Source organism: Vicugna pacos, chromosome 13 (genome assembly GCF_048564905.1).
Source record: "Vicugna pacos chromosome 13, VicPac4, whole genome shotgun sequence".
Taxonomy (NCBI): domain Eukaryota; kingdom Metazoa; phylum Chordata; class Mammalia; order Artiodactyla; family Camelidae; genus Vicugna; species Vicugna pacos.
In genome coordinates this window covers 4561602-4581835 of record NC_132999.1, presented here as the reverse complement: position 1 = coordinate 4581835, position 20234 = coordinate 4561602, and the positions used below count along the sequence as shown (strand labels likewise).

General features: G+C 40.4%; 1 protein-coding gene across 1 annotated transcript in view; it reads right to left on the bottom strand.

Moving 5' to 3' along the window:
- Positions 1 to 4309: 4309 nt before the first annotated feature.
- LOC140700848 (uncharacterized) overlaps positions 4310 to 20234 on the bottom strand; it is a 53698-nt gene continuing 37773 nt past the window's right edge. The window contains exon 5 of the mRNA XM_072975739.1: positions 4310 to 5199. Within this exon, the coding sequence (XP_072831840.1) occupies positions 5002 to 5199 (198 nt within the window). The 3' untranslated portion in view covers positions 4310 to 5001. The remainder of the gene's footprint in view (positions 5200 to 20234) is intronic.

The window sequence follows — 20234 nt, the reverse complement described above, 5'->3', positions numbered from 1 at the left end:
TCTCCTTCTGGGACTCCAGTTTCACCGATGTTAAACCACCTCAAACTACCCCACAAGTCAGTGAGGCTCTGTTCTTTTTTTTTTTCCCAGCCTTTTTTCTCTATGTGTTTCTGTTTGAATAATTTATATTGCCCTGTCTTCAAGTTTACTAATTTTTTTCTTCTGTAGAATATAATTTGCTGTTAAGCCTATCTAGTGATTAATTTTTTTTCATTTAAGATATTTCATTTCCAGTTCCAGGCGGTTTTCTTTTACAGTTTACATTTCTCTCCTGAGACTTTCCCTCTGTTTGCTTGAGTCCGTATTTACTTTTAAATCTTTAAACACTTTTATAAGATCAGTTTATAAAATTCTTTATAAGGACAATTTTTTTAAAGCCCTTGTTGGCTAATTCCAACATCTCTGTCATCTCTGAGCACGTTTCATCCTCAAAAATGATATTGAAAGATAAATAAAGCCGAATGTCAACACAACTAATAGCTCTAGCGGAGATCACACATGCTCATCTGCTGGAGTTCCAGGTTCCTGAATCCCTTCCTGTCACCTGGGAGAGTGTGAGGGATTAAATGCTCTCCTCACTGCCACTTGCTTGTCGCTGCAGTCGTTGCCTCCTTCCCAAGTCCCTCACGGCTTGTACTTCACGGGGGCCTGCTTCCCCAGGCCCTAGTTTCCTGCCACGTTGCTCTGGTGGTGTTAGAGCAGGCAGATAGCTAGATATGAGCAGAGACAGGGGGACACGGGCCAAATGGTAGAAAACCACACATCTTGTGAACAATGGGGGTCCTTGGACAGACCAAGAAAAACAGGATCCTCTGGAAAGATTAAAAAAAAAAAAACTTTCTGGGTTGACACGTGTCCTGGAGGCAGAAGGGTGGGACAAGACAGGAATCCCCACCATCCAAATGTAACCTTTTGATCATTATGGCCTCCGTCCAAATGTAACCTTTTGCTTATGATACCCTCATCTGAATGTAACCTTTTGCTCATTACGACTTCATCCGACTTCCTGATCCAGACTAAATAAGGACCAAAAAACCCCTCCTCCCCACCTGGGAAGGTGAAGCTGGGGTGAAGATCGGGGAAGACGACCCCAAACCCCTTCCTGCCAATGAATATTCTGCCCATTCATTTTTACACCCATATAACTAGTTTGCCAAGGACACTCGGGGCAGCTACACACTTGGGTCTGCCTGCTCTTTCCTTGAAAGGGTATCAATTACACCTTAATAAATTCTTGCTTTGCTTTCTTGACTCCGTGCCTTGTTTCTGAATTCTTTCTGAACCTTCTCACCAAAAACAGTGGCACCACCACTGTTACCATCAGCACCACTGCCATCCTTTCTGCAGTGCTGCAGCCACTGACCCAGGGCTGCTCCAGGCCGGGCAGCTTCTCACTGCAGCTCTGGCAGGCATTAAAGAGCCTCCTCTTGCTGCTTCCCCTCTGGGTGTTCCAAATGATGGCCCTGCCTCCTGCTGCTTCCTACTGCCTCTGTCTGGAGAGCTGCAGGAAAACCCTGGAGGAGATGTGCTGTCAGAACTCTCAGTGCCTCTCGCCTGCCCTTGTCCCCTGGGGTCAGGTCTGCTTCTGCTCCAGCCAGATTTTCTTACTGTCCACAGCTACTGGTCAGAAGATTGATTTCCCCCTGGTGGTGGCTTTTGTTGGACAAGGACTCGGTAGATTGCCAAGTGTTTGCTAACTACTTTTTATGAGCATAAAGTCCTATTAGTGGTCAAGAAATGAGTGAAAAGAACTAAACAAACACACACATTCATCATTTAAAAACCAAACATCTTGTTTGATAAGAGTCCTCTGCTTTAAAAGGAAACATTGAAATCTGCTAGATTCTATAAATTTTTTTAGTCTATCTGTAAAGTTCATTCATCAGTTTGACAAATATATACTAAGCACATGCAGTGTGCCAGGTTCTGTCCCCAGTGTTAGGAATACAAGACAGGCAAGATGCCTGCTCTCATAGAGCTTCCAATAAATAAGCTAACACCAGTTATTGATAAGTCCAATATCCAACAGTGGGTAAGTGATCAGAAGAAAATAAAGCAGGATAATGGGACAGAAACTAATGGGAGGAAAACTTTGGACAGGGAGCAGAAGAAAGGTCTTTGAGAAGGGGACATCTGGGATGATGCTATGAAGACCCAGGGGAAGAAAAATCCAGGCAGGAGGAACAGTGAAGTTACAGGAATGAAATGATCCAGGAAGTGAATAACAGGATATGAGATCAGACAGACCAGCCCAGATCAGGAAGGACTTAAGAAAACTGGGGTAAGGAGTTTAGATTTTATTCTATAGACAGTGGGAAATGCTGGAAGATTTCAAGAGGGAATGACAAAGGGGGAGGGTTTAGTTCAGTGGCAGAATGCGTGTTTAGGATGCACAAGGTCCTGGGTTCAATCCCCAGTACCTCCATTAAGATAAATAAATAAACCAAATTGCCTCCCCCCAAAATTAATTTTTAAAAAAGGGAATGACATTCTGTGATTATATTTGTAAAAGATCATGTTGGCTGCTGTGTAGAGACTGGATTGCAAGGGAGCAGGATTGCAAAACTCCAAGACCCATTAGGAGATAATTGTAACCTAAATAAGAAATGATGGTTCTAAAACTCTGTGAAGTAAATGTATGTTCTATTAGATAATGCCCTCTGCTGATAGCCAACTATACAGGGTACTGGATCAACTGTGTAACAAAGTACATGCCTGGGTCACCTGTCTTGAAGATCTTTTTATAATTTAATAGAGGTGACAGGTAAAATAAAAGAGATACCTTGTTGAGGCAATAAAAAATTGGCAGAGGTCAGCAGGCCCCCAACAATGTTGCTGGGATAAAATCTTCCAGGACACCATGCCTTGAATCACCAGTGTTACAGGAGAACAAAAAACATCACCCAGATCTTGAATCATAGTGACATAACCAGGAAAATTGCAAGCAAACAGAAACATAATTTTCAACTTAGAATATTCCAGGCACTGTACTAATGCTCTACATGAATCATTTAATTCTCCAGAAAACCCTGTGACAGTAATTATTATCCCCATTTCCTAGATAAAAACCCATGTCTGTGGACATGGTAACGTGCCCAATGTTACACAGCTAACAACCACTAGAGCTCAGCCTCAAATCTCCATTAGTATGACCCCAAATCCAAGCTTATAAGGGTGAGGCCAGTGTTTCCCAAAGTTGCCTGATGACAAAAATTTGCTTTTAAGAATACAAATACCGATTCCCCAACCTCCGGCAGGTTCCCAGAGTCAGAATCTCAGGGAAGGGTCTGGAAAGCTATTATTTTGACAGTGGCCCTCAAATGATTCTGATTATCTTATTCTTCATAACATAATTACTCTGAATATACAGCTTACACTGGAACAGGCCATATCTAATATAAAAGAACATGGACAAATGGGGAATACAATATAAAGGATCGATTAAAGCAGGTGGCATTTATCAGCGATTCCTTGGAGGAAGTAGGTTTTGAGCTGGATTTTGGAAGGAATGCTGAAAGAAAGGAAGGACGAGAGAAAGAAAGGAAGAAAGGACGAGAGAAAGGAAGGAAGGAGGAAGGAAGGAGAAAGAAAGAAAGAAAAAAGAAAGAAAGAAAGAAAGAAAGAAAGAAAGAAAGAAAGAAAGAAAGAAAGAAAGAAAGAAAGAAAGAAAGGAAGGAAGGAAGGAAGGAAGAAAGGAAGGAAGGAAGGAAGAAAGAAAGAAAGAAAGAAAGAAAGAAGAAAGAGAAAGAAAGAAAGAAAGAAAGAAAAAAAGAAAAAGAAAGAAATAGAAAGAAAAAGAAAGAAATAGAAAGGAAGGAAGGAAGGAAGGAAGGAAGGAAGGAAGGAAGAAGAAAGAGAAAGAAAGAAAGAAAGAAAGAAAGAAAGAAAGAAAGGAAGAGAAAGAAATAGAAAAAAAAGAAAGAAAGAGAGAAAGAAAGAAAGAAAGAAAGAAAGGAAGAAAGAAAGAAAGAAAAAGAAAGAAAGAAAGAAAGAAGGAAAGAAAGGAAGAAAGGGAAAGAAAGAAAGGGAAAGAAAGAAAGAAAGAAAAAAGGAAGGGAGGAAGCCATGAAAGAGACAAGAAGGAGAGAACTGGGTGTGTAGGGCACTGATAGGAACTGATGTCCCAAGGGAAGGAGGAGACTTAATTCAGCACACGCCTCACCATTCAGTCCTTTTTTCCCCCTATATTTTTAACTTTATTTAAAATCATAAAAGCAATACATAGTCATTTCAAAAAATAGAGAGAGAAAATAAAGACAGAAAAAAATCACTCAAAGCACCACCACCAGAGATAAATTATTTTTAAAGCTTTAATACTTTATTTCTAGTCTTTTTTCTATACTTTCCAATAATTTCATAAATTGTACCAAGTCAGAAGCATAACATATGTGTGTGTATATACACATTTGGCAATGACTTGGCAATAGATATCAAAAAATAAGGGATCTACACTTTTAATCTCCTCTGTTCATTCTTCTATAAATCTATCATGAAAATCCAGAACACTAAACAAAATTATGTAAAAATGTACTAAGTCTCCCACCACTCAGTTCTTATACTGAGTCAAGCAGGTTTAGAGTATCTGAAGGTTACTGAAGCTGCCTAGATCCTTGGCCTGATCTTGGCCAAGATTGTCCTAGAAAGTCAGTCCTTGAAACAATACTTTTATTAATCATTTTCTTGGATTAAAAGGTCAGAAAGAATCCTGTTGTGAGTTTTTTTTCCTGTTTAAAATAAAGCTTGTTTACCTGACTTCCTACCATAGACAAATGATCCCAGAAGACAGCATTACTTGGAATATAACAATAGAAAATTTTCTTTTACTGATTCATGGACATTTTTAAGTACATTTCCAACTGGATGCCACAGAATCCGTGTCCTAAATTCTTCTACAGCATTACTTTTAACAGCCTGCAACTCAGTCACCAGATGCTGATTGAGTGCGAACAGTGTACCGTTCACCATGATGAAGAAACTGTGCCTCTTAATCATGATGAGGGTTCAGAGCCCAGTGGGGGAAGACAGACAATCACATGTCATTCCATTACACGTCCTGGAATGGAGGTTCGTGCAAATGGCCAAGTCTTCTAAAGAGGGAGCTCTGCTTCCGCCAGGGGAGTGAGGGAAGATGCGTGGCCTTGCTTGCTGGGTTTTGAAGGACTCACAGGATTTCCATGAGAAAAGGATGAAGACAGTATTCTAGACCAAGGAGAGAGAAGAAAGAATGGCACAGAGGTCAATATGAAAGAGTGAGCATGGAGGTGCCATACACTGTGGCCCACAATGTTTTCAGCCTGCAGAGCTGATTTAGGAAGCTGTCCCTGGCAGACTGATTGGAAGGCATTTGGACTGAAGATGGAAACTACTTAGGGCACCAGCACATGGTGCAGGCAAGAGATGCTGGAGAGTTGTCGTTAGGAGAGTGGGGATGGGGATGGGGATGGGGACAAGGCAGCAGAGGCACAAAAGGAGAAGAGACATACAAATGTTCCCAAACTGTTTAACATAAAAGTATTTAAACATCTAGAAAAGTTGAAAGACTAGTACAATAAATAGCCATAAAATCTCCACCTAGATTCAAAATCAATTCAGGAGTCATTGCCTTTTTGCCATATTTGCTTTATTTTTAAACACACACAGACAGACATACTTGTGTATGTCTGTCTGTATGTGTGTATTTTGAAAGAAAGCTGTAGAAATCATGACACTTTACACTTAAACATTCATACCCGAATATGCATCTCCTAAAAATAAGAACTTTCTTCTGTATCACCACAATGTCATTATCACATCTAAGAAAATTAATATCAGCTTCTTAATATCACATGTCATTTAATATATAGCTCACATTCAGATTTTCTCCAATTGCCCCCACGTGGCTTTTTGGCTGTTTTTAATCAGGCCAAGAGTCAGTCAAGGTTCATACGTTGTATTTGGTTGGGATGTCTCTTGGTCTCTTAATCTAGAGCAGTTCTTCCTACTCTTTCTGCACTGATGATGCTTATTTTTGGAAGAATCTAAAAAAAAAAGTCTTACAGAGTATTTCACATTTGGGATTCCTCTGTAGGTTTCCTTGTAATTTGATTGTTCTTTGATTCCCTGTAATTTCCATGTACATGATGTTAGGCCTAAAGTCTTACTTCGATTCAGGTGGAACACTTTTGGCAAGAATAGTTCATAATCAATTCTGTGAATTTTATCAGCATCACATCAGGAGGAACATAATGCTATCAGTGCTTTTAGGTCACTCACATGATCAAAGTGCTGACTACCAGATTTCCACACCCTTCACAATTAGTAAGTAACACACGTGGTGACCCTTCGTTGCCCTGTGACTATCCTGTTCTGCAATAATCTTTCACCACTGATGATCGTTGCCTGAATCAGCTATTTCATTGGAGGTTGCAAAAAAGGGACTTTCAAGTATTATCACTTCTTTTTTGTCATTCTTTTCTAAAGATGAGCTTTCCCTCATCAACTAGGGAAATTTCTCATAAAAAGATAAACGTTTAGTTCTCTCCCTTTCACTACCAACTTCAGAGGGAAGATTAATTGAGTAGTCATCTCTAATGATCCAGATGATTTTTTCCCTCCTTTTCTCCATTTTTTAATGTATCACTATGACTCATAGATTTTTTTTGTTCCACGTTTTACAATCAATTGTACTCACCTTCAGATTGTCCAAAATTTATCTAGTGGGAGCCCTTTCAAACTAACTCCTGGATCCTTTTAACACAGCCCCCAAAATCCCTGAGCACTTCCTTGGCTTCTGACATGAGAGATCCTACTTGTATCGTACACTCACCTTGTAGTTTTCATGCCCAAGAACTAGAATCAGCTATTTCCCCAAAGATCATTTTTCTTTTTAGTAGGTAATGATAAACAGAAACCAAAATCTGGATTCTGGATGTGCTTATTACTACCGGGATGATAGTTCTTCTATGTTCTTTCAGTGGACAGAGGTAAAATAGATTGATAGACACATATATTTTTAATACATCAGTCCATATTGATATTTACAATTCAAATTTCATATTGTAGTTTAATATTACAAGTCTATTCCTATTAGATGTTTAAAGGAAGAATGAAAAGAAGTGGGGAATGAGTCGGATGTATGAGGAAGGGAAAAGAAAGATCAAGAATGGCTCCCTAAGTTCCTGGTGTGAGAACATGAACCTGGATGAATGGCACTGCCGCTGCCATTTTACCAAGATAGGAAGTAAAGAAAAGGACGAAAGTTCATGGGGTACTGGTGAGGGATGAGGAACTGATTATATATAGTTCAGTGTTTTATTTTAGTATCTATAATCTATTTAAGAACTGACACACACATAGGTGAGGCATTGACAAGAGAAAGGCTTTACATAGGTGTAGAAATGTGAGCTACATTCAAGGTACCAGTCAAGGTTCGCTAGCATTGGGTACTCTTCAAACACTGTTAACATCTGTGAAATCTCTGTACTGCAGTACTTGGATGAAGCTTGATGCCTGAGGATGACTCACCAGGGCAAGAAAATCTAGCTCAAACAAAGGAGGAAAGAAAATTAAACATGAAGGTGAAGATCTTCTGGGAAGTAAAAGAGAAACCTAAAAACAACCATGGATTTAAAACATGGTGTATTAATTTGTTGGCCTGTCATAACAAAACACCAAAGATTGGGTGGCTTAAGTGACAGAAATTTATTTTCCTACAGTTCTGGAGTCTGGAAGCCCAAAGTCCAGGTGTTAGCAGGTTTGCTTTCCTCTGCGGCCCTCCCCTTGGCTTGCTAATGGCCACTTTCTCTTTGTGTCCTCACATGGACATCTTTCCACCTGTTTTTCTGTGTCCTGACCTCCTCTTCTTATAGGGGCACCAGATATTGGATTAGGGCCCCCCAGTATGACCTCATTTTGCCCTGATTACCTCTTTAAAGGCCCTGTCTCCAAATATAGTCACATTCTAAAGTATTAGGGGTGAGGATTTCAACATGTGGATTTTGGGAGGGCACAACTCAGCCCATAACACATGAGGTAAAAAGAAGCTATGTGATAGAATGAAGGTACTTGCTTAAGAAAGTCAGCAAGTCTTCTCGGTGGCTGGGTCTCATTTCCGACTGGACAAAGACAGTTTGGTAGCGTTATTGCGACACAACGGCTTGAACAAATCTGAGATGATGATTAAATGACGAGCCACATATTCATCCACATTTCTATGGTTAGAGATGAATATACAGAGAGAAAATTAGAGACAGAAGAATATATCCACACCGTTTCCACCAAGATTTTCTAGGCTTTGAACTTGAGTCATTATGCTTAGGCTGCTTTCTGCCGGGGGAGGGGGTGGCATTTAATCATGGCTTTTTTCTTCTTTTTTTCAGGACAAGTAACCCTGTGCCAACTGACTCATTTGATATCAGCCTTAACTGTCATAAATGATATGGGAGCGGCAGATCTCATCTATCTTAGTATAGGAAAAATTAAAGAAGAGGAAATTAATTTTTTTTTAAAGATTGGCACTCAAAGATGGAGAAAAGACCAAGGGAGGGGCTGGTGAACCACCTTGCCTGGAGCCTTGCTTAACTACTGAAGGACACAGTTGAGACTCCCTCGTTTGACTCCTCTCCCAGTGTACTTTCTACTTCACCACAACTCAGCAGCTCTGTGTTTAACTTTCGTCTGTTAAAAATGTTCTTGGAAGTATTGCTTACAAATGATTTCGAAATGCCAAAGAACATTCTGGTATGGTGATTACTAGTACAGACTGGTCAAACAAGCTTGTGTTTTAATCTCAGCTTTATCATTCACTACTCTATAGCCTTGAGCAGGCGGTCTAACTTCTTAAAGCCTCGGTTTCCTCAACAGTGGAACTGGGATAATGGTAGCACCTACTTCACAGAATGGCCCTGACGACTTTAAGTTAAAGCATTTAAAAAAACCGAATTGGGTTGGGCACATGGTTAAGTGTTCAGCATATAGGAGGGGAAGTGTTATTATTCGTGATCATACCCTAACATAAATTCAGATTTTCCATTCTGGTTTCCCAGGTAAAATGAAGTAAAACTAGATAAATAAGTGACCAAACAAACAGACATTGTTAGTTAGACATCGTTCTGCTTCACAGCCTTGAAGATGTCTATTACAGCGCCCCAGGATCTAACAGTTGAGCAAAAGAGAGATAAACAAGCAGAACAATTGAGTCAAAAGCTTCTCTAACTCTAAGGATGGAAAATCACAGCACAGGAGAAGACCGAAATCTCCCAGGCAGTGGAATAAGAGAAAGAGAAGTTCTAGAACAACAGAAGGGGCCTGGGGGAAAAAAAGGAAAGGATGCGGTCAGATCTACAAGCATGACAAAAACACTGGTGCAAGCCAGGAGTGAAGGCGATCACTTTCTGGATAGAAGAATAGAGTTAAGATGCCCAAAGAAAGCAAAAGTTGTCTCCGGCAAGAAAGACTCCTTGCCTTTCAGAGCCTGGGATCCCTGAACGTGAAGAGGGTGTTTTGGTGTAGAGTCATGTGAGGAATTGACCATTAAATCTTATGAGGCCCCTTTAGTGACTCCCATGAAGTGCTAGCTAGTCACAGAGCCCATGCGCTTGAGCTGGTTGCTGTGTTAATTTGCTTTGATTAGTGATTTCTCCCGTAAGTTGGGTTCCAGGGCTCTGCTGAGAAGCCTATCATTCAAAATTAATGAAATGCTGTCATTATCTTAAAGTACCTATTGTGCACGTGGGAAACTCCAGCCTCAGTTGAAGTAATAGAGTCTTCTAGGATGCACGTGTAGCACAAGCGATCCTCACTCAAAGGACTATTTATTTTTGTCAAACATTATGGCCTCGAAGGCCAAAAAGCAAGACCCAGAAGTAAAAGCACAAAATGAATTTGCCCACAATGCACAGAGAGGAGACAGAACCACAGGGGCCTCTTCTGGAACAGATGTCTGCGAGTCCTCCAGTTAAAATGAAGGAGACAGGCACTTTCAGTAACGTGGTCATTTCAGCTCTCTGCTTTCCTTAAATGGTCACCAAGGAACCAGATCCATCCATACTTTTTGTTCATTCTTTTCCTGGTGAGTTCAATTCTAGTCTAAGAACTTCCTTGGGAACACTTTGCAAGGCAATTTGGCAGTATTTATAAAAAAATATTTAACGTGATAATCCTCTGACCCAATAATTTCACTTTTAGGAAATTTTCCTGTAGAAATTCTAACTAAAGTGCTGGAAGATACAGATACGAGGAAATCTACTGTCCCATTGTCTGGAATATTGTGAATTGAACCAAAATGGACTGGTTAAATACTTGATGATTTAGCTGTACACACACCCTGGAGTCAGACCACCCGAGTCTGTGCTTCCATTTCTCTACAACTTTCTAGTTGTGGCTGCTTGTAATTGTTTTTCATTGCAGCCACCATAACAAATTATCGCAATTTTAGAGGTGCAAAACAACCCAAATTTATTATCTTATAGTTTAGTATGAGATATGGTATGAGTCTCACTGGGCCAAAACCAATGTATTGGCAGTGCTGGGGTCCTTCTTTCAGAGTCCAGGAGAGAAGGTGTTGACAGGCTTCAGTTTCATGTGGTTGTAGGACTGAGGTCTCTGTTTCCTTGCTGGCTGTTAGTTGAGAGCTGCCCTTAGCTCCTCTTGCTGGCCCCAGCTCATAGACCCCTATGTCTCAAAAACACGAATAAGGTACTTATTCCTTCACACACTGTCGTCTCTCTGACCCTGCTTCTACCACTGCATCTCTCTTTAACCCAGACAAGTAAGGTTCCGCTTTTAAGGGCTCAAGTGATGAGACTGGGCCCACCCAGATGATTCAGAATAATCTCTCCATCTCAGGGTCTTAACCTTTAGCTGATCTGCAAAATCCCTCTTGTCATGTGAGGTAGCATACAGGTTCTGGGGATTTGAAGGAGGACATTTTCTGGGGCCATTATCTTACCTACCATACCTCTCCCTTACTACTCACACCTCAAGTTCTTCTTCTCCAAAATGGAGCTTTGTCTACATACGGTTCTTGTAAACTATAGACGAGACAAACTCTTGGCACAAAGTAATCACTCAGAAAATGTTAGTTATCATCATTTCTATGTAGCCATTTAAAAAAAATTAGACAAGTTCATACTGTATAGCACAGGCAACCATATTCAATCTTATAGTAACTTACAATGAAAAAGAATATGAAAATAAATGTATGTATGTTCATGTACGATTGAAGCATTATGCTGTACACCAGAAACTGATACAACATTGTAAATTGACTATACTTCAATAAATATATATATATATATATATATATATATGCAAAAAAGGAGGCAGAACCATATTACTGACATAGAAAAACGTTCACAAGATATATTTGAGGAAGGAAGGTACAGCTCAGTGGTAGAGTGTGTGCCTAGCATGCATGAGGTCCTGGGTTCAATCCCCAGTACTTTCATCAAAAAAATAAATACATAAGTAAACAATCTAATTACCTCTCCTCAGCCCCCCCACAAAAAATGAATCTAGATATATTTGAGAAAAGTAAGCTACAGAACAGTGTGTATAGTATAACTGCTTTTCTTATAAAAAAAGGAAAAGTGACACTTGTATTTGCATAGGGGATTAAATGTCTAATTAGATACCAAGAGACTGAGATTAAGGTGAGTAGACTTAGACTTTTTCTAATGATGCATATTTTAAAATTTAAAGTGGTAACAACATTAGGAAGATAGTGTTTATTGTCCAAAACAGTGTGGAAACAAAAAGGAAATACAGAAATGATTGCTTATAAAATAACAAGAAAGAAGAAAAAAAGCACTGAAAAAAAAACGTAGGTAAGTAAAACATTCCAAGTAAGATGCAAAAAATAATCCCAAACATGTCAATAATAATCACAATAAATACGAACAGATGATATCTGTTTATTAAAACACAGAGATTCTTCAACTGGAGAAAATTAAAAATTCCAGATGTGTGAAGATATCATTTAGGTAAATTTTTAAAACACAAACATTAATAAATACATTGATTCTGGAAAAAAATTCCTATTTAGTAAAAGTATAGGAACAGAGGTGGGAAGTAAAAGCATCGATTTCAGGACTGTGGTTGCCTCTAGGCAGAAAAGAAAGGAAATAGGGAAAGACAGGGTTACACTTATCAATTATATCTGTAATGTTTTATTTCTTTCTAACAAAAATTATCTAAAACATATAGGATAGGGACATTTGTCTTTAAAAATTCTGGCTTTTTATATTCTGTAATTTTCTGTGCATATAAAATATTTTAAAAATTTTATAGAATTGCACTTAGAAGTTAGAAATAGGAATTATGTCCTGATGGTACATGTATTTTGGATTCTAGGAAAAAAGTTAAAAATTTTAGCAATAAACATAAAATTAGAACAGACAGATGAAAATGTATTTTCTCTTTGTGTCCATCAGTTAGGGTTACCACCTACTGCACACTCACACTAACTTAAGGATGATACTGTTTGGAAATGCCCAAAATATGTACCTTAAAATGTTTAAGAAGACTTAAATAGAAACTTACATACAAATTTAGTAGTTCATAAATGTTATCAAGAAATAAAGAAGCAATTGGAATAGTGATTAAATTTTTCAGAGAAATTTAATTTTGAGCCAGATTCTGAAGGAAGAGAGCTTCATGGATTTCTAAGAGGGGACAAATTCAGATGGGAAAATGGACTGTGCCAAGGCACAAAGGGACCTCATCGGGGGAACACAGGGGACAGCAGTAGATGAAGGTGGTTAGAGCAAAACTTCCTTCCTGAAATTCTGAAGTGCTCTGGAAACAGACATAGGCATTTACATGGACATCAACACAGAAAAATGTCAATATACAATTAAATAGAAGATTTAGGCTACCAGAAGAATAGATCTGACATCAGATTTAAATCGACTATAACAACCACATTCTTCTCTATATATTTGCTGGAGCCAATGGAGTCCAACAGAGCCGCAACTTTTAACTTTATGTAAATGTAAAAGTTCATCTTTATGAACTGCTTTTCAAGAAAAAGGGGAAGTGCTGATGGAAAACCATGAAGGAGCCTCAGTTCCTTCTCTGTTGGAAGTGATGGGATGACCTCTCTCGGGTTACATACAGTTATTTAATAGGTGAACACACACAAACAGCCTCCCCTCAAGAAAGGAAACTCTATTTTGAAAATATCCCACCTAATGCCATCAAAATATTCTAAAGTTGGGCTGAATTCCTTTCTGCCTTCAAATTAATTTGCATGAAAGGCTCACCCTCAGTGTACTGGGAGGATGTAGGTGGCCATGATTACTAACAGGAAACTTGAGTTAATCCAGATCTTGGGAGTTAGCAGCACAGTTTCCTGTGACCCGCCTGGTCGATCAGCAGGTCCTGCTGTCTCTGCCTCCCCATCCTGACAATGCTGAGGCAGCTCCCCTGTGGCCCCCCTACCACACGGCTGCCGGAGTGTCCTCTCTCCCTCTCTGTCTCTCTCCCTCTTTCTCCTGGCCAATCCAAACAGATCCCCATCACGCTTAGTCTTCCCCAGGGAGCCCCACACTGATATGTCTCTGCAAGTTGTGCGATGGGTCATGGGCCACATGTCACTGATGATAAAGCTCCAAAGATTCCAACCACCCACTTTCCTCAGCCTGTTTTCTAGAAAGCCTTTCCCTAGTCACTCAGTCACCGGCTCAGCTGCCTGCCCAACTCCTGCTCCTGCACGTCTCAGCTCAGACGCTCTCTTCCCTGTGGACCCATATTCCTGACTTCCCCCACCAGCTCACGTTCTTTAAAGCCTTGCTGCGTTTTGTATAGACTCCCACATGAGACTTGCCTCGTTTGATGGCAATTGTTTATACAACTGTCTCCTACTCCACTGTAAGCCCCTTGAGGACAGAGATTATGCCCCAGTTCTCTTTAAATTTGCCAGTAAACAGCAGCTCCTGGAACACTTCAGGGACACAGTGAACATTAATGGATGCTGAATGAATAAATTAGTACTACCACTGATACATGGTCAAGAAATTCCCCAGTTTATCAGATTACTGCCTCCCCCCATTTTCTGCTACACGTGGCAGGCAGCAGGGGAAAATCTTTCTCCATACTTATATCAAATAACTCTGTCCCATGAAGTCTCTCTATTTTGAGAATAAAGGTTGAAAGATTTTTTTTTCTTTTATAAAATTAAAGACTTTGATGACTGGTAAAGAGAAGCTACTAGATTCATTAGAGGAGATAGTGGTCTAGTGGTTCTTTCTATGCTCCTGTAACTAATCACAGATAAGTAGTTTAAACAATATTAGTATCTGTAAAAACCAATAAGGATGATGAGTTAAATCATAAAAATCTCATGCAATTTCTATTGTCTCCCATACGCTCAGTGCATTATTTCTAAATGGGAAAGTACAAATATTGGGATAAAAACATTTAAACTACAGAAACACAAAACTCCAAAAGCTAATCCTGCCTAAAGGGCAGAATTTAATTCTGTGCTAAACTACTGTCTGTGGGATTAAGAGGCGTGGTTAAGCAAACATTTGAGAACAAGTAATTACCATGAATCTCTCTATCACATATTTGTCTCACGCATAATTTATACAACAAGCCCACAGATGGGAAAAATAAAATGCTGTTTGAAACATTTTTTTCCAGCCACAAATTTTTCAGGCTTAAACTTTTTTTTTTTTTTGCCTTCATCAAAGATTATTTACTCCTATGGTCTTGGGTTGGACAGCAGTGGGGTTTTTTCTCGCTGATATAGACAAAGAAATGATATCTCTAACCTGCTGTTCCTGTCTGTGTCCTTCCAGCCAACCTCAGGCCTCTGAACGCGGATGTTCATGGTCGCTGTAGCTGGTGTTATGTCATGCTTTCAGAGTGGAATGGACATGCAAGGGAACACTTGTGTTTATTCACTTATTTGTTCATTCAGCAAGTATTTATGAGAAACCTACGTGCCCAGAATTGATACTGGGATCTCGGGATACCAGCGGACAAGACAGGGTCCCCACCCTTGATGAGCTCACAGTCAGAGACAATTGAACCCACAATTGCAGTGTAGAACGATAAGCCAGGATAGGAGGACACACCCGGAGCTGCAGGGATCTGGCACCTGTCTGGGATGGTCAGGGAGGGCTTCTGGCAAGACGTGTCCTCTAAGTTGCATCTTGACTGACCTGTAAGGCCCACACGATTAAAGGGGGGTAGGGAAGTGGAAAATTCTAAGCTAAGGGAAGAGCTGGGAGAGATCAGAGTGTGGGAGAGAAAGTGGGAGTAGATGAGGCAGGGTGATGCTTACCGAGGGAGCAGAGCAGACGCTTACAGAGACACGGAGTCTGAGTCGTGAAATAAGCATTTCCTGTGCTCATAAACCAGCTTCTGTGGCCCTCCTCCCCGCTCTACCTGGGACACCTACAACAGAGAGGAGAGTGGATTGCTCAAGTGTATTTGAGAGAGACATTAAGCCTCCGGGCAGCAGCATCTTGGCTGGACTGATTCTGGCATTTTCTCCCATTTTAGCATTCTTACACGAAGCCAGGAGACGTGTGCTATCAAACCACGTGCAACTCCAGCCCAGCTCTGGCTGCAATGCAGTATTTGGCAAGAACTTGACCTGAGGCTAGGGATTTAATGTCATTGTGCCTCGGTGCCTTGTCTTTAGAACAGATTGCAGCGAGAATTAAATAAGTGAGTGCATGTAAAGTGGTCAGAACAGAGCCTGGCACAGAGCAAACGCCCTATAAGCATTAGCCATAATTATTTTACTCTGCATGTGGGACGTGTCAATGAAGCTGGTTGGCCAGTTACTTAAATAACCAGCTGGTCATTTATAGGAACTGGGCTCAGGAGTGAAGTTGCTGTTGTTTAATGTCTTTGGCACTAACAGGAGGTTAGGGAAGTTAACCCAGGAGAACAAAGGCTGAACTTCGGCAGTGGACTTTTTGGTTTACATCCAATCCCTGAACATTCCGTGTCCCTGTACTTACTGTATACTGAATGTCAGGCCTGAGGGTCAAAGATACCTGAGATGGACTGACGATTTATTATTCATTCAATACATGCTTAGAGGTAACCAGGTGGAAGTCACGGCTGAGGACAGACCCTCCAGCTGAAGGTGATACATGTTACAAAGAGGCACGGACAGTAAGAATCAATGCTTGCTTTACCCCAGGCTCTGCGCTAATGTCTCCCACCTGGATTATCTCAAAGTGCTGTGGGAGTTGATAGGATGGACGCATGGCTCCCAGCTGGGGTGATCAGGAAAGGCTTCACTGAGGTGGAGGCATTAGAACAGAATCTTAGAAAATACTTTACTTTTGGAGCCTTTTGCTGAGCCCTGCTTTTACAGTAGAACAGGTCCGGTGGCTTGTTTCTAAAGCTGCCTCTTGGTACAAAGACTCTTGTAAAAGAAATAGTCAATAAAATGGGATGGTTTCTACTAAAAACTCTCATCTCACCACAGAAGAGAACTACTACCAACCTAAGCACGAGTCCAGCTGTTGCCTAAACATGCACAACTTCTCATTCCATTGTCAAGCCCAGGAGGCATCTCGCCTGCGTCGCAGTCCCAATGCCACCTCTCCCTGAACGCCCCTCCTTTCCCACCAGTCACTGGGAGTCATGTTTGCAGCACACGCTGGGATCCTGTTCCTAATTATTGATTGTGTAATTTATTGATAAAGCAAAGCCAAATATGAGTAAGATGGAAAGCCTAACTAGAAATAAAGGACTCAGTGTCCCAACAAGGAAAATTCCAGGGCTTCAAAAATAGAAAATCAGTGATGCATAGTTTGAGGGCTTTGTCACTGAAGAAATAATCCAGGATTTAATAAGCCAGAAAATGGATTAAACAGATGGGGGAAAGTTATCAGTGGCAGCGAATGGGCACCTACAGAGAAACAGAATGATTTAGAACCCAAATGACGCCGGCACACACTCAACATTTAGTTGTGCCCTGAATGAATGTGACAGAAAATCTGGATGAAAAGGAAGATGAAATCGGCCGGGAAGAGAGAACACTGCACAGTATCGGCTGGTACAGGGATGCTGGAGCCTCTTTTTTGCTGGATTGATCAGCCCATTTAGCTAAAGAGTTGGTTTGTCTGATTTCTTTCCTTATGGAATTGATTACTTGAGTGAACCAACCAAAGCAATAACTTCAGCAGAGTGTGGAGACAGCTTCATTCTGAGAAGCTGACCCTTAAATACAGTTGACCCTTGAACAAGAGAGCTTTGAACTGTGAAGGTCCACTCATATGTGGATTTTTTTTGGCATTAATAAATACTACAGTATCACACAAAACCGAGGACAGGGAGCTGGTTGAAACCGAGGATCCAGAGGAAACCTGGATGCAGAGGGTGGACTTTAAGTTATACTTGGATTTTTGACCTCAGGGAAGGTCGGCACCCCTAACCTCCATGTTGTTCAAGGGTGAGCTGTGTGCAGAAAAACGTTTTTCATAACCAAGAAACCATCTCAAGGGTACACGTGTCTACATACCCTTGTCTGCCCACACCTGTCTGAATGTGCTTCTAATCAACTGATCGTTTACACTTAGGTCAGCTCAAAGGACCTTTATAGGACCAACTTAGTTTTGAGTGTCAGTGAGTTGCTGAATGATCCTTACCCCCAGATTATTTAGCCTCTCTTTTCTAATTATCATATTACACCACTAAAAGAATGATGTACACACACACCACACACACACACACACCCTCCACAATGAGACTGATCAGGACATTTTTCCATTTTCAAGAAACAGAGATCTGGAAATAAGTGGAAAACACAGCTTCTAAGCGATGGCATAACAAGTTACTATTTATACCTCATCTTCCATTCGTAGATGTGAACTAGGGGTCTTTCCCTGTCAGAGAATAATTTTAGGGAATGACTTTCCTGGTGAGCTCACAGTTTGACCCTGCTTGTATCACCATCTTGAGTCAGCAGTGGATAATGCTGTGCAGAATAAACTAATTTTAGTCATCTGTGAGATCCTTGTAAACACTCTATAGTGACTCTTAAAAGTCAGCGTGAACTTGCTATCTCTGCTTCATTTCCTGCTTCCAATAATCCACTAGGGGTATTTTTAGCTGATGACATCTTACAGGCCTTGTCTAGGTGAGTTTCTTGGTTTCAGAGCTGGCGTTTGAAAATTATGCCATAGCTTCCAAAGTCAAGTGGCCTCTGGTTATATGAAAAGTGGCAAACAAATAAGGCAAGAAAAGGACATGGAAATGTAAGTGTCCTATACATGCTACAGGAAAAGCACTGCCCACCTTACTTTTATTTTTAATATTTTCCGTGAGCCCCGGCCCACAGCTGCACTGGGCTGTACCTTTGGAGTGTGGAATGATCCCTCAGCTTCTTAATCATCTCGTTCTGTGATGAGCCCCTGGGCTCTGAGTCACATTTCTTTGGCAGTCAGTCACATGCCAAATTTAGAGCACTTCTAATTTGTTCAACATCCCATGGGTCACTGAGAAAGAATAGGGCTTGAGGACAAACTGCACTGGTCAGATCATCCACATCCAGATGTGTGATCACAGGTTATGACACCTGGACAAGAACTCATGTTTTTTGCAGTGAGAACTCTGTGGAAGAAAGACCTTGCACTCGGGCTTTGGGTTTCTGAGAAAGATGCTGGGTTTGGCTATGTTTACCAGGAATGTGGGAACCAAAAGGAGGGGCTGAGATGGGAAGAAGAGGATGAGGAGAATTTTAGGCAAACTCAACTCTTGAGGTTGGCAGTCAACAGCCCAACGGCCAGAAAGAAACATGAAGGGAAAAGTTTCTAGGTTTTTGAGTTCACCTTCTTGAAAAACCTTGAATCCTGGAATGTTTGATATCAGTGTTCTGGTCTGAAAAGAGAATTAGGGAACTTAAATGAAGTGTCTGGGAAGCAAAAGGAGGAGAGAGACTGAGGAAGGAAAGATGGGCAGAATCGGAAATATTACTAGGGAAAAAAGGGAAATGGTGCATCCTGAAATTATTTTTATAAGAAAGGCAGCTCATAAGAGTTCCAGGGTAGAATTTCTATCTCTTGAATTCGTTAAAAGTGACTTTGAGTCTCTTGGATTTGGGGGAGAGCCAAATCTTTGCTATAGGAAATTTCATTTAAATGCCTCTTTCCAAAGAAAACACATATGATACCAAGATACACAATCTATGTGTAGCTTCTCTGCACTGCTGGAAACTCGGCCCCACTGATTGATTCCTCTTTACTGACGATCACAGTGTCCTCGTTTACCCCTCCTAAAGCGAGTTTGATGGGCTCGCAGTTGAGTGAAGCAAGTCTTTCAGAGTAGAGGCAGCAGCCGCTGTCTGGCCGGCTGCCCATGAAAGGCTTCAGCAGGGTCTCTGTGAACCATGCAGGCAGTGCTCAGGCCGGATCCTAAGAAACTAACCTTTTGAGGAACGTTGTGTTAAAGAATGTCTGGAATGTGTTTAGTCCTGGGAGTTCCCGGGCAGCCTATATGGTCCGTGATGGAGAACGGGCAAAGCAGTGTTACAATGTTCAGCAAGACCGATGCAGATCAGAGAGCGATGAGGGGAAAAAAAAATCATTAAGATGAGGGATAAGATTGTCTCTTCTCAACCATTCAATGCGGCTTCAGAATTTCCTTCTGGAGTCCAACTGCATCACACAGTCCATTTACTGTAGTCCCAGGCTAATGAGAGGATAGGTGCTAAATAGGCTATAAATTTCAAACTAAAAAAAGTAGCAACTGCATGGAATTTTTTTTTTCATACTGTTTAGCTTAGTATATGAATGAGTGAACGCTGTTAAAACAGCAGCATAACTGCACCCTTGACTTTACGTTATTAACACGGTTATTTATGAGATGGGAAATTCTATTTCTAATTATATTTTAAAGATTTGCAATGTATTTAAAGGTTTTAAAAAATCTATTTATAGGTTAGTGTGTGCACATATACATGCATGTATATGAATATATTTTGCTTGAATGCTTCTTTTGTTTATTAGAACTGTGAATTTACTAAGGCTGAGGACATTGCTTTAATAACATTATTTAGTGTTTAAAATCATATTTAGTGTGCAGAGTGGTAATTTTTTTTACTTCTTATTTTGAATACTCTCCATCTTTAGATTTCACAGACTTTGTGTCTGCGTTCCACATTAAGAAAAACATTTAACATATATACATACATGTAAAAAAATAAATCTATTTAAAATTTTAATTCAGGACTCATGTGTATGTGTTTATATGCTATTTATATACATATAAATATGACCATGAAATAA